General features: G+C 43.4%; 1 protein-coding gene across 4 annotated transcripts in view; it reads left to right on the forward strand.

The window, feature by feature from the left end:
• Window positions 1–6,249: 6,249 nt before the first annotated feature.
• The window catches only part of NNT (nicotinamide nucleotide transhydrogenase), an 88,344-nt gene continuing 79,856 nt past the window's right edge, over window positions 6,250–14,737 (forward strand). The window contains exons 1-2 of one of the 4 annotated variants that reach the window (XM_026506927.4): window positions 6,250–6,373; window positions 11,186–11,389. In XM_026506927.4, coding sequence (XP_026362712.3) covers window positions 11,233–11,389 — 157 coding nt within the window. In that variant the 5' untranslated portion in view covers window positions 6,250–6,373; window positions 11,186–11,232. Of the gene's footprint in view, window positions 6,619–6,780; window positions 6,917–6,963; window positions 7,425–11,185; window positions 11,390–14,737 lie in introns of those variants that run through there. The other 3 variants (XM_026506929.4, XM_026506926.4, XM_026506925.4) reach the window with 3 other exon arrangements.

The raw sequence follows: 14,737 nt of genomic DNA on the forward strand, positions 1-14,737 counted from the left end.
GTTTCAGATTTCATGTGCCGGAGTCTACAGGCAAATGTAAGACCAAAGTTAGTGGGTACAAACAGGTGGGCAGTGAAGGTCGGGTCTTGGGGTCCAGCTCGTGACAGTTTTATATTAAAGTCTGTATTCCATTCGGATTTGATTATTGTATAAACTGTGAGATTTAGGTCTAGGTGGCGTGTTTGTTTGTCGCCTGTGGATGCTCGTTACTTCAACCATTTCTTGAAAAGGCTGTCTTTCCTCCATTGAATTATTCTTGCATCTCGGCCAAAACCAAACTGGACACACTTCTGGAAACCTGTTATGGGCCAGACTCTGGGCTATCTTCTTTACAGTAGTCTTTTCTCCTCTTTCAACAACCTGCAAAATCGTTATTTAGCACCTGTTCTGTGCAAGCACTGTGCTAGCTTGGAGAAGGCACGAACGAGGCTGCCTGGAAGGCTTCACAGAGGAAGAGACAAGCATGAGCACAGTCTGCAAAGAATAGGGAGAACAGGGAGAGCTTTCCAGACTGAAGAAAAAGCACATCAAACGGCTAGGGGGTGTAGAACAGCTTTGTACATTTAGGAAGCAGCAAGGATATTACAGCTAAAAGGAGAGGAACAAGAGAGCATTTTCTCATGTTAAGTTTAAAATACCTGGGGATATCTCAGTGGAAATGACCAGCAGGCAGTTGGCTACATGGGTCTGGAGCTCAAGAGAGAGATTCAGGCTGGATGCTAAGCTTTGTTTGTTGTTGTTGTTTAAGATTTTTATTTATTTGTCAGAGAGAGAGAGACAGAGAGAGCACAAGCAGGGGGAGTGGCAGGCAGAGGGAGAAGCAGGCTCCGTGCTGAGCAAGGAGCCTGATGCGGGACTGATTCCAGGACTCTGGGATCATGACCTGAGCCAAAGGCAGACACTTAACCGACTGAGCCACCCAGGCGTCCCTGGACACTAAGCTTTGGAAATTTCATAGCACATCTGACGTTGGATTGCCCCGGGGAAAAAAGTATTAGAGTTAAAAGGAAAGAGGGCCAATGGAAGATTTAAAACATTTGCACATTTAAGTGGCAAAAGAACTGAGAATGAATGGTTAAAGAAGTAGGACGTTATACTAGAGTGGTATGTCCACAACCAGCAAAGGTGAGAAATTCTGGTTTTTGCTTTTCTGTTATGGGTAACATCTAGCATTAAAAAAAAAAATCTACAAAGAGATCGTGTTTCACAAGACTGTTTATAAAAACTATGTACTTAAACTAGAGTTTTCATCAAAATGCAATATCTAAAAAGTTAAGTATAAACATGTTAACTGCTATTATGGGGCTTTATAATCAAGTAGCTTGAGAGTGGTAACTATGTAATATATGGTTACGTATTTTTAAAAATTGAAGGAAAAACTAAATTAGGTCGAGTCTTTATTAAGAAAGCAAAATAAGGGGGTTCCTGGGTGGCTCAGTCAGTTAAGTGTCTGCCTTTGGCTCATGTCATGATTCCGGAGTTCTGAGATCAAGCCCCACATCGGGCTCCCTGCTCAGCAGGGAGTCTGCTTCTCCCTCTGCCCCTCATCCTGCTAGTGCTCTCTCAAATGGATAGATAAAAATTTTTTTTTTAAAGATTTTGTTTATTTATTTATTTGAGAGAGAAAGACATAGCCAGCGAGAGAGGGAACACAAGCAGGGGGAGTGGGAGAGGAAGAAGCAGGCTCCCAGCAGAAGAGCCTGACATGGGGCTCGATCCCAGAACTCCGGGATCACGCCCTGAGCCAAAGGCAGACGCCTAATGACTGAGCCACCCAGGCGCCCCTGGATAGATAAAATCTTAAAAAAAAAAAAAAAAAGCAAAATAAGGGCTGCCTGGCTGGCTCCTTCAGAGGAGTGTAAGACTCTTGATCTTGGGGTTGTGGGTTGGAGTCCCAAACTGGTTGTAGAGATTACCAAAAAAAAAATAAATAAATAAATAAATGAAAAAAAAAAAAGCAAAACAAGTATATTAGGAAATTCTTCTAATTATTTATTTATTTATTTTTTTAAGATTTAATTTATTTATTCGACAGACATAGAGACAGCCAGCGAGAGAGGGAACACAAGCAGGGGGAGTGGGAGAGGAAGAAGCAGGCTCATAGCAGAAGAGCCTGATGTGGGGCTCGATCCCATAACGCCGGGATCACGCCCTGAGCCGAAGGCAGACGCTCAACCGCTGTGCCACCCAGGCGCCCCAGGAAATTCTTCTAATTATTAATACAAAATGACTTTCACGTGAATTTCCCCCAAATAATTTGGATTTTTTGTTTTAAACTCAAGAACTGGTAAATCCACATGTGTTTTTAAAAAACAAAAAACTCCTCTTTACATCGTAGTGCACTTACAAACACAGGATGCCCCTGGGTTGAATAGATCCCCTGCCCCAAACTCTTCACCACCCTTATTTGCAAACACAGCCTTAGCAGTTGTAACTAGCTAAGGATCTTGAGATGAAATCATCTTGGATTTAGGGTGGACCTTAATTCCACTGACTGGTGTCTTTATAAGAGAAAGAACACAGAAATTTGGGCACAGAGAGATACACAGAGACACAGAGACAGAGATCGGGAGTCTTGGGCTGTAAGCCAAGGAACACCAAAGGATTGCTGACAACCAGCAATTTCTCCAGGAGGTAGGAGAGGGATGGGGGCAGTTTCTCTCTCAGAACTTCCAGAGGAATCAACTCTACTGGCACCTTGATATCAGACTTCTGGTGAATGCATTTTTATTGCTTTAAGTCACCCAGTTTGTAGCAGTTTGTTGTAGCCTCCCTCAAGTACTAAGAGAGCCCCTATTTCTCACCATCTTCCCAGGCCCCCAAAGGTATCATTAGATAAATCATTTTTTATGTTCTAAAAGAAAAATAAATAGATTTTTTTTTAAATCACTGGCACTTACTATAAGGGGAGAACAATATCCACAAAGTTTTGCTGAGTTAGTTCTAAGCAATTCTAAATGCAAACTGGTGTTGTTGTTTTTAAAGATTTTATTTATTTATTTATTTATTTATTTATTTATTTATGTGTGTGAGAGAGAGAGAGAAAATGAATGGGGGGAGGGGCAGAGGGAGAGGGAGAAGCAGAATCCCCACTGAGCAGGGAGCCCTACATGGGACTCTATCCCAGGATCTCAGAATCATGACCTGAGCCAAAGGCAGATACTTAACCGACTGAGCCACCCAGGCGCCCTGAAAACTGGTTTAATTGAAACAAACTTCCAATTATTTAGCTTTGTGCTGGCTATTTAATGTGTTTTCCTCAACCCTCTTCCAATTAATGTTGAACAGTGTAAGTTCATTTAGTCGGTTAATATCTGTTTCCTAAAATCAACAGAGTCTTGATTGGTCTGTTGGGAAAAAAGGGCTGAGATTGGGGCTAGTGATGATTGCCTTAAAACCAGTCGAGTGCCTGCATTATTCAAAATCCCTGGAGTCTAAGAATACTTTCTCATTGGTGTTGTTCACTTTGCTAATATTTACTTGTAAGAGGGAGGCTTGAAACCGTAAACTACTGATAACTGTTCAATATAATAATCAGTATGAAAACACATCTAATTGACCTGTTTCTGACCTGGTTTTAACTGGATGCAGGGTTTTGGTAACTTGTCCTCTTTAGGATTCAGTTTTGTTTTTTTTTTTAAGATTTTATTTATTTGTTTGAGAGAGAGAGAGAGAGAGAGCACAAGCAGGGGGAGCAGCAGGGATAGGGAGAGGGAAAGGGTGAGGTAGAAGCAGGCTCCCTGCTGAGGAGAGAGCCTGAAGTGTGGCTCCACCCCAATGACCTGAGCCAAAGGCAGATGCCTAACTGACTGAGCCAAACATGGCACCCCTAGGATTCTGTTGTTGATCAAGTATCTTCTTGGGCTCAGTCTGTATTCTGATTTTTGGCTATTGAGCACCTCTCTGGGTTGAGGCTCCAAGCAGGCCCTAATGGTGTGTTATACTCTTCTAAAGATTTAATCTTTTTTGCTTTTGGTAGATTAGGACTCTAAATAGTAAATACTGTTTTTAAGCATTTGCGGGTACAAAGTCTCCTGAATTTCAGAGGGTTTAAATTTGGATGTGTTTAAAATTGGATACCTCCAGGGGCTCCTGGCTGGCTGAGTTGGTAGAGTGTGGGACTCTTGATCTTGGGGTTAGGTTTGAGCCCCATGTTGAGTGTAGAGATTACTTAAAAATAAAATCTTAAAAAAATAAAATTGGATTGTCCAAATTTAAATTATTTATTAAATATTTATTTAGGTTTTATTTATTAACTTAAGTAATTATTAAAGTATCCAAATCATAGACCAATCTGTAATGAAAATTTGTGTGTGCGTGAAAGGTACTTTTCTGTCTTTTTTTTAAAGATTTATTTATTTGAGAGAGAGAGAGAGCAGAGTGGGGAAGAGCAGGCGGGAGGGAGAGAAGCAGACTCCCCTCTGAGCAGGGAGCCCGACATGAGGCTCAGTCCCAAGACTCTGAGATCATGACCTGAGCCAAAACCAAGAGTTGGCCACTTAACCGACTGAACCACCTGAGCATCTGGAGAGGAGAGGTACTTTTCTAAATGGGGATTGGGGGCAGAGAAAGCCGAGGAAGAAGAAGCAAGTATCAAAGTGGATAAAACACTCACAAAACCTAAGAGGGAATATAAGATTTTTGCAAAAATTTTATGCAAGGTATTTTCTAAGATTCAGAACAACTAACTTACAAACTTTTGGAACTTAATCCAATTTTCTTTGGGGACTCCTATGAGTATTTTATAAGTACTATGTAGGAGATTAGGGCCTAAAACAGAACCTTCCAAATGACAAATGGTTTCATCTGGAGCAATGGCACCAAGTTATGTTGGACAAATGAGAAGAATGAATTTTAAAAATTATCATATACTTACTGTTTAACAGAAAAAGTGAAAAAAGTCATCTTTGGATTTGTTCGGAAGCAAAATAAGAAGGTGAAATTAAATAACCCTTTGAGCGTTCATGTAAGCCAGGGTTTCTCAGTCTTCGCACTGTTGATGTTTGGGACCAGATAATTCTTTGTTGTAGGGAGCTGTCCTGTGTAATGTTGAGTGGTTAGCAACTTCCGAGGTCTCTACCCATTAGATGCCTTCCCTTTGCAGTGTGACGACCAAAATGTCTCCAGACATGGTGGGACAAAATTGTTCCCAGCTGGGAACCACTGATTTTTAAGCCTTGAAAGAGAAGAGCAGCAAACACTTGGCCCCAGTGTTTTACAACAAGTATTGGCTTTTCCCAGTTTTACTGAAATATAATTAACATGTAGTGCTGTATATGTTGAGGTGTACAGCATAATGATCTGACTTAAAAATACCATGAAAGCGGCTTAGTCTTAATCCTTATCAGTCACTTCTGCCTCATTGAAACTGCCATATCATGACCCATGAGATCATGACTTGAGCCCAGATCAAGAGTCCTATGCTTAACTGACTGAGCCACCCAGGTACCTCCCCCCAGTATATTTTCTAAAATATGGGGGTTGCGGACTTTCCTGTCTGGGAACTCTTTCAGGAGAAGGGCAGTGTTTTCCCTTGACATCCTCTGGATGTCACCGGAAGTTCATTAGTTGAATGACCTTTTTTGCTGGTTAAACACAAGAGATGGATGTTCTTTTTTTTTTTTTTTTTAATTTATTTATTTGTCGGAGAGAGGGAGTGAGCACAAGCAGGGGGAGCAGCAGGCAGATGGAGAAGCAGGCTCCCTGCTGAGTAAGGAGCCCCATGAGGGACTGGATCTCAGGACCCCGGGATCATGACCTGAGCCTAAGGCAGACACTTAACCGACTGAGCCAAGAGTTCCAGCACAAGAGAGTTCTTAAAGGAAGGGTTTCTCTGAAGTTTCTTTTTTAGGAATATCTGTTTCGCCTATCTTAAATATTTCAGGTAAATTAAAAAAGCAGTGATCATGCTGACACTTCACGATGATTGAGCTTTGGGTAAGTGAACCATTTTATATTCTGTATTTGATTCTTCCCACTTTTAATCAGAAGACACCTGCAGACTAACAGAACTATGTGCAGGGGACAAGCATGTCCTTATGTTTTGGGGTCCTTTAATAATTTTGCTGCCATCAACCCAGGCCATGTCAGGCCACTTCATGTCCACCAAGGGCGCTCTCCAGCTGCTGGATATTAATACTACCAGCAGCCCACGGCTTTCTCTGGGCCCGCCGTGGGAAGACCAATACGTAGATGTGTGTTAATTTTCGGGCCTTGACATCGTTTCCGAGGAATTTAACTCCACCTCTTCGGGCAGAATGGAAAAACAGCGCCCTCGTTCCCGCCCTTCACCACCCCTTGGCCTCCTCCCACTTTCCTTTTGGTCCTCTTCTGTTACAGAAGTTCTGATTTTTCCTAGACAGCTAGACGAAAGGTACCAAACGTGGAGTTATATTATCCTTTTATTTGCTCTGGTGGGACACTAGAGAGGAAATCACACTTTGCAACTGGTTCCCCAGTTATAAATGTAGCCCTGAAAACTTCAGCGCCCGCCTAGGGCTCCAGGTTTGATTGACAAGGACGCGCCGAGGGAAAGCGCGGAGGCGGGGCGGGGGGCCGCGGGTCGAGCCCGAGACAAAGAGGTTTTGGCTACCACTGAGGCGGGAAGGGCCCCTTGAGGTAACTAGCCTTTGCGTTCTAAGGGGGCGTTTGGTGGGGTCGTGTTCTTGGGAGAGAGGGCGGCAGGCGCCGGGGCCCAGCCGGCTGAAGGGCCGGGTGGGGAGGGGGCGCGGGGCGGGGGAGGGGGCGCAAGGGGGGCGGGGGGGGGGGTGCGCCGCCGTCACGTGGCCTCCGCCGCGGTGGGGTTGGGGCTGTTCTTCCGGGTTGGAGGCGCAGAGCCGTGGGGCCCGAACCGGGTCTGCCAGCGCGGCGTTCCCCCGCCGCGCGCCGCCCACGGCCTGCTGGCTTCCCCGCCAAGGTGAGCGGCGCGGCGCGGGCAGCCCGGGCGCGCGATTGGGGCGCAGCTGGGGAGGGGGCGCGGGGCTCGCGGGGATGGCCCGGGCCCTCGCCGTGGAGGAGAACTGTCAAGGAGCAGAAGGGGGCGGGGTCGGCAGTGACCTGGGTGCGGAGTGCACCCGGGCTCCCGGGGACCAGAGGCTTGGGTCCGGAAGGAGAACCGCGCCTCAAGGGCCCTCTTTCCTGTCTCTTGCTGGGGCGACGTGGAACGGAGTGGGCGGGTGGTTGGGGAACTGGGCACTCGCAGGGGTCAGGGAACAGGCAGCTGTGCAGGTGCAGATCTTGGAGCTTTGGGGGGCAGCGGGAGTCGTAGGGGGTCATTTCGGCCCGCCAGATGGGAGGAGGAGGGGAGGTCATAGAGGACTTTTGATAGAGGGTGCACCTGGAGAAGTGGCAGCTGGACGCCCCGACATTGTGCTTGAACTTTGAGGGAATTCGGGGTTGGCGATCGGCTGAAGACCTAGGAGGTGGTAAGTTGTGTGTCTGTCTGTGCGGGCTGGTGGTGGTCCGGGCAAACTTCAACCAGGCAGTGTGGGGCCCGGGGTTGGCGACCGGGAGGAGACAGTGGTGGGGGCAGAGCTGATTCGAACCCCGGAGGCGGAATGTCTATTATTTGGCCTCGGCCAATCGGCTTTAGGGGAAGGTTATAAATAGAAGTCCCGCGCAGTTGCCAGCCGCGCTGCAGTTTAGTGGCCGGAGGGGCGGTACCGGTGGGTTTGGGCGAGGTCACACTGCCTGCCAGTCTAAGCTTCTGTAGGGTATTGTGTCCTTGGTTGGTGTGTTTCACTTTAAAAGCGTGACTTGTTTACGGTTGCAGGCGTCCTTTATTCGCCCTGCAGTGCAGGGCAGTCCTAAAGGGATCGCCTTGTAAGGAGTCTTGTAGGACAGACTCCGTTTGAATGGGGCTTGCATGCTTTTATTTAAAATGCTCCCCTCTTCTCCATCGCTCCCCTTTTGTTTGCAAACCTGGCTGTTTTGTAAAAATTTTATTAAATGTACAGTTTAGGATTACTTTCTTACCAGCAAATGTGCTGAGGCTGTTTACCTTTGCTGATGGAATCAGTTTTCCGCAAGGATACACAGCATTTCATTTTCAAAGAAAATTTCTTGAAACTCTGGAAAATGTGTTCCCTAGATACCTAGGTTTCAGGTTACCTAGCCCTAGTTATTCATTCATTCAGTCAAAACACACTTGCTGTTTTCCTATTTTGTGCAAATCACTGGGCTATATGTAACACCAAAGTGAATAATAATAGCAATTGATACTGTGTCCTTTTAATCCTCACAACAACCCAGTAAGACAGGTGCTGTTATTATCCTCATTTTAAATGTGAGGAAATCAGGTTCAGAGGAGTTAAGTGAATGACTTGCCAAGGACACAGCTGATAAATTACAGAATGGGGGCTTACAACCCACAGGTCACCTTGCTGGCCTCTAGGCCGCCTTCTCTCTCTGCCCTCAAGAATTTTAGTACCTATTAGGGGAGATAGTTGTCCAAATAACTTACATTACACTTCTGTATGAATGATATGCTAAATTTTTTTTCCAATTTTGAATTGTAAAGCTTTCCCCCATTGCTTTAAAGCCATAGAAGCACATGGATAATAAAATAGCAGAGGGCTTTTTAAGTGAAGAGAGGGGCAAATATGACAATTAAGCTAGTATTCTATGTTCGATGTAAACAAGTACCTGTCTGTGATAACACGGTTTCAGATATTCTCTGAATATCTTCCAGGATCATTTGTATTTGATTTAGGCTTAGTGGTAGGGACTGTTCTTGCCAATAAACTACTTTCTGATCACTGTTCTGTATGTTCATAACTTGAAGTAAGTGGAATTTTTTGGCGAGATCGGCCTCTGAAGCCCTTGGCCTCAACTGATGTCTGATGCCAGGAATCTGTTCAACATCAAATTCCCATTTGCCAAGTAGTCAGGGCAGTTTTTCCAGATTCCATAAAATAGGACTTCAGCTTTAAAGCATTGTAAAATCTCATCCTAAAAGCTTTAGAACCTGATGGGGTCTTACAAGTGAGCTTCCATATGCTTTTACAGATGAGTAGACTGAGGTGCGGAGAGATTCAGGTCAAGCAGGGAGTGAGTGGCCGACTTAGACAATGCACGGGCTCTCTTATAGCTAGCTAGCTTTGTTCTTTCCCTGATGAGGTCTGGGTAAACCTCATCAGCCCCAGGAGAATGGTGGTTGTTGGGGAGGTGGGATGATCCAAGAAAAGAAACTAGGGTAAGTGGGGAGGTTAGGATAAGACTAGGTCATTGGTAATGGTAGGACAAATCTCTCTCAAGGCAAGAATTTTTTCTTTGTATCTTTTATACGTCTTTGTGTCTTTTATATATCTTTGTATCTCCCTTGGTTTTGACATAGCTTCAGTGAATGTTTTGAATACGGGGCTGGATTTCAAACTCTTGCTCTCCATTCTCAGCCATGACTAACCCTAGAAGTGACCCATGAATAAATGAGAATATTTATGAGACTCAGGAACGCTTGGGATGGAAATGAAATGACATGACATGTGGAAACACTGAAAACAGAAAACCCGTTCAAGCGCAAAGCATTGTCCTTATACATTTCTTTTTTTTTTTTTTTTTTAAAGATTTTATTTATTTATTTGACAGAGATAGAGACAGCCAGCGAGAGAGGGAACACAAGCAGGGGAAGTGGGGGAGGAAGAAGCAGGCTCACAGCAGAGGAGCCTGATGTGGGGCTCGATCCCACAACGGCGGGATCACGCCCTGAGCCGAAGGCAGACGCTTAACCGCTGTGCCACCCAGGCGCCCCTGTCCTTATACATTTCTGATTGCATGCCTGAACCCATCTTGCATGCTTCCTCTTCCTTAGCTTTTTTTCATATTACTCTCTCCATCTCAAATGTGTTTCTTTTCTTTTTTCCGAGCCCTGTAGGAATACATAATCTCCTTCTTTGATCCCTCAAAGAACTTTGGACTTGCCTTACTCTGCTTTGTAGTGTTATTACTTGTTGACTTTTCTTATCTCAAAGTGTGTGACCTTTTCCAGTTTGATTCTACAGATGTTTCTAAAGGCTGTGCCTCTGACTCAGCCCCTCTATTACGTGTTTTTTGAATTAAAGGGCATTTTAAGAACAAGCACCATCTGGATTAAGGATTTCCATTCCCAGTGTGGCTTTCTGGTATTTGTAAGCCGTTGCTTCAGGGAGTTGTAGCCGCAGTTCTGAGTGAGCTAGACCTTTCTTCCTCTGGACGCTGGAAGAATGTTTATGGAGTCTGCTGGGATTGGGTGCTGGGCGGAGCTTAAAGTAGTTGGTGGAGTTAGCTGAGCTTGACTGATAAAGTTCCAGATCTTCTGCTTCTTCCTGATTTTGAAGGAGAGAAAAGAAGGATGGGGGAACGTTGGGAATCGAGGGAATGGTGGGAGTGCCTTCCATGCCCCCTGGGAATCTGCCATGGAGAGCAGTGGAGGTAACCACTGAAGCTTAGGTCAGTAATAGCAAAGGTCAATGACACTTCATCCAGCCCAGTTAGAGCTGGTAAAAAGTAGCCACTTGTGAGAACCACTGATGGAAGAGTTGCTAGTTACACCCACACCTACAAGTACAAACTTATGTGATAATAGCATTTTTCTTTCTTTTTTAAAATTGGAGTCATAGCCCACACATGTTTAATTTTCTTGAGATGTACACTTGGCAAACATGCTTCTCATGTTCACTCAGTCTCAATTTAGGGCGTCTTACAGGATAAGCATCTTGCTGCACTGAATAGTTTGCCAGTGTTTTCTCTACAACATGGTGGCTAAATAGCTTGCTAAAATACACTATTATAGACAATTTAAGGGAAATTCAAGGGTAACTATGCAATTTTTACTGTACGTGCTGACTTAGAAGATAACGTTCATGTAAGATGTGATTGAACTGTATAGCAATTTTCTTTTTTAGCTTTCCAGCTACATTAAGGATCAATTAGACTTAGGTGATCGAGGCTTAGAATTGAAAAGTGGGTTTAGAACCACAATTTAAGTGGGAAAATGGATTCCAAGTTTTAAATATCTGAGTTGGAAATAAACTTTTGAAACATCTTCTGTAAGTAAAGGACTTGGCGAATAAATTCATTGTAGATGCCCACATCCAACTGTTATATTCCAAACTCTTTGAATTAGTATATTTTTAAAAATGTTTTTGATGTTCAAATGACAAAGTATGTTTTTCTTAGCACGTAAATACTTTATTTTCTTTCCATTTAGTGATTTACCCTCAAGGAAATTTGGGCTTCAGAAAGTTGGGAGCTCGTATGAACATGGCGAATCTACTGAAAACCGTGGTGACTGGCTGTTCATGTCCTTTACTTAGCAATTTGGGGTCCTGTAAGGTTATACCTGGGAAGAAGGATTTTTTACGAACATTTCATACTCATCGGGCGCTGTGGTGTAAATCTCCTGTAAAACCAGGTAAAGTCTCACGTCAGTGTATGGAAATCAAACCTTCCAGTCGTAGGAGCTAATAGATCTCCTGATGATTGATAAGGGGAAGAGCCATGCAGTGGTACAGTCTGGTGTTTGTATCATCATTTTGCATTAAAAAAAAACCCCTAAGGAGTGCTTTTTTATATTTTCCATGTATAGAAGTTCCTGATTGTCAGTGCTAATAGAGAAGAAAAGAAAATAGAAAAAGAGAAATGATAAACCAGTTGAGTTGTACCCGGGAAACTATTGCTCAGAGTAACCATTTCTCCCAGCAGCTCTTCCTCTTTCCTTGTCAGCATTGAGGAATTGTACCATATATGGCTCATCTCTGCTCAAGAATTAGCAACTAAGTATATGAATTAATCCAAAGCAGTGCTTCCTAATTTAGTGAATGGCAACTTCATCTCAGTTGCTCAGGTCAGAAACCTTGGAGTCATCCTCAGTCTTCACAGTAGGTATGGGTCAGCTCTACCTTGTGTCCGGAGTCTGTTCTTCTCACCATCACCGCTATTATTGTCCTGTTCCACCCCACCATCATCTGTCACTGGGACTGTTGTGCTAGTCTTCTAAATGTGCTCTGTGCTTTCTGCCTCTGCTCCCACTACAGTCTGTTCTATACCCAACAGCATCGTCTTTTAAAAATGAAAGATCTTGTACTTTTCTATTCAAAATTTGCCACAATGTCCTAGCCCATGCAGAGTAAAGGGCTGAGGTCTTTCAGTAGCCTACAAGGCCTTCCCTGCTAGGATCCCCACGCTTCTGTTCTAGTGTGTATGTCAAAAGGAGAAGTGAAATAAGGGCTTTCTAAGCTGAATGAGTTCCCTTTATGCACTTTGCACAAAGACTGTCCTAGGACTCTGCCTATGCCTCATTGGCCAAAACTCAGATAGGTGGCCATTATGTGGTTGTAAGGGACACTTGGACATAAAAGAGGTCCTTTGTTCTAGATGGTGACATACTCCATTAAAATTGGCATTCTGTAACTAAGGTAGAAGAACAGGATGGATATTTGGGGGGGCAACTTAAAGTCTTTGACACATAGAATAATGCCCTTCTTTTTAAGTTCGTAGGACTCTGTGCATTCAGGGTCCTGACATCCCAATGCTTTTTGAGTTCTTGTGTCTGCTTTCATATAATTCAAAGCCTCTTTTCTTGTTCTCACATGGCAAGTGACTGTTAGCCGGGTACCTGCCCCTGAGAGTCCTCAACTTTATCTTCAGATTTTTATTTTAGGTGTTCTAGAAAGCCAGATTATCCAAGTGTGATAAAATCGTGTATAAGATAAAAGTAAATAACTGCATTGAGGACGTGAGATTTGTCCTTGTGAGTAAAGGCTGGACATCAAGATCTCTATAGTGACTATGCAGGAGACTTTTGTTTATTCAATTTCTGGCTCTTGACTATTTCCTAGATACTTGCTTTTTATATCTAAAAGATAAGAAGTCTATTTAAAATATATAACATCACAATTTCATTACCACATTGAGAAGCATGAAAAGTAATCCAGTTAGTATTCATATTTTTTTCTTTTTAAGATTTTATTTATTTATTTGACAGAGAGAGACAGCCAGCGAGAGAGGGAACACAAGCAGGGGGAGTGGGAGAGGAAGAAGCAGGCTCCCAGCGGAAGAGCCCGACGTGGGGCTCGATCCCACAATGCTGGGATCACGCCCTGAGCCGAAAGCAGACGCCCAACGACTGCGCCACCCAGGCGCCCCAGTATTCATATTTTTTCAACTTTTTTTTTTTTACGGTTGCCTTATCCAAATAATGATCCAAACAGGGTCCACATGTTGTATTTGCTTGCTACATCTCTTCTTTCGATCTCTATATTTCCCTTTATTAAATTTATTTGTTGAAGAATGTCATTGCTGCCCTGCAGCAATGTTCTGGGTTTGGCTGACTGAATTCCCTTGGTCTTATTTACCCAGTTTCTCTGTCCCTTGGATTTTCTGTACCATTTAGCTAGATCTAAAGGCTTGATTAGACTCAAGGTTGCTTTTTTGGGCAAGAATATTTCATTGGTGATGCTATGTACGATCTATTGCATTACATCGAGAAGATTGATCAGTGAGTTCAAATGTTGTTGGTATCCATCTATTAGGAAGTTCCCATCAGTGTTTCACTCAAAGGCTATATGGCCGTTTAATGTCATTAACTAAATCCGTGATTTTATGGGGGGTTTTAAAATGGTGATACTCTTATCATTTTATCTTCATTTATTAGCTAGAATTTTTCTGTAAAGAAAAACTTTCCCTCTATTATTAATTACCCTGACGTTGTGGTGGCAAGGTGGGATAAATGTTTGATTCTGTCCCTTTATTTACTAGTTTTGGTAATAACGGCTTCATTCCCTTAAGTCTTAGTTTTCTATTTCTGCTGTAACAAGTGATCACAAATATACTGGCTTCATACAATACAAATTTATTGTCTTGCACTCCTGCAGGCCGAAGTCTGGAACGACTCTCAGTAGGTTTATATCAAGGTATTGGCAGGGCTGTATCCTTCTGGAGCCTTTAGGGGAGTCTTTTTCCTTACCTTGTCCAGCTTTTGGAAACTGCTTGTATTCTTTGGCTCTTGGCCCCTCCTTCTGTCTTCAAAGCCAGCAGTGTAGCACTTGAGATTACTCTTTTGACTCTTGACTCTTTTGACTCTTGACTCTAACTTTTCCACAGTTAAGGACCCTTGTGAGTACATTGGACCCACCCAGGTAATCCAGGATAATCTCCTTATTTCAGGGTCATTTGATTAGCAAACTTAATTCCATCTGCTTCCCTAATTCTCCTTTGCTGTGTATCCTAACATGTTCATAGGTTCTGAGGATTAGAATGCGGGTATCTTTGGGAGACTGTTAGTCTGCTTACTACACATCTGCTAACGTTGACAGGTGAAACTTTTAAAAAAATGTTTATTTTTTGGGTATCATAACGACCTCACTTGGATGTGTTTTATTACATTGCAATTACTTATTCTCTTTCATGCTCAGATTGTTTCATATTTGGCCGAGTGGATGCCCTTTCAGGTTGGCGCCTAAATCTGTTTGATGGGACCTCATTAGTCTTTGGTAGCTTCCTTGACGGATAGTATATAACAGGGCCTATGTAATCTGAGGTTGTCAGAGAAGTAAGCTCCAAATGCAATTTAACTTTGCACATCAATCCAAAATATTTTCCAGCTTTCTATTATTTTCTTCCCTCTCCTTCAGGTAGAGGCTAAGATTCACTGTATGTTTGGCTTACTATCAGTTATTACTCCTTATGGAGTATGGGGTTTAAGACTGTGATCAGGTGACGGTATTTTTAGGTTGACTTCATTTCTCTAAGGTCTCACTTA

Source organism: Ursus arctos, unplaced genomic scaffold (genome assembly GCF_023065955.2).
Source record: "Ursus arctos isolate Adak ecotype North America unplaced genomic scaffold, UrsArc2.0 scaffold_15, whole genome shotgun sequence".
NCBI classification, from domain to species: Eukaryota; Metazoa; Chordata; class Mammalia; order Carnivora; family Ursidae; genus Ursus; species Ursus arctos.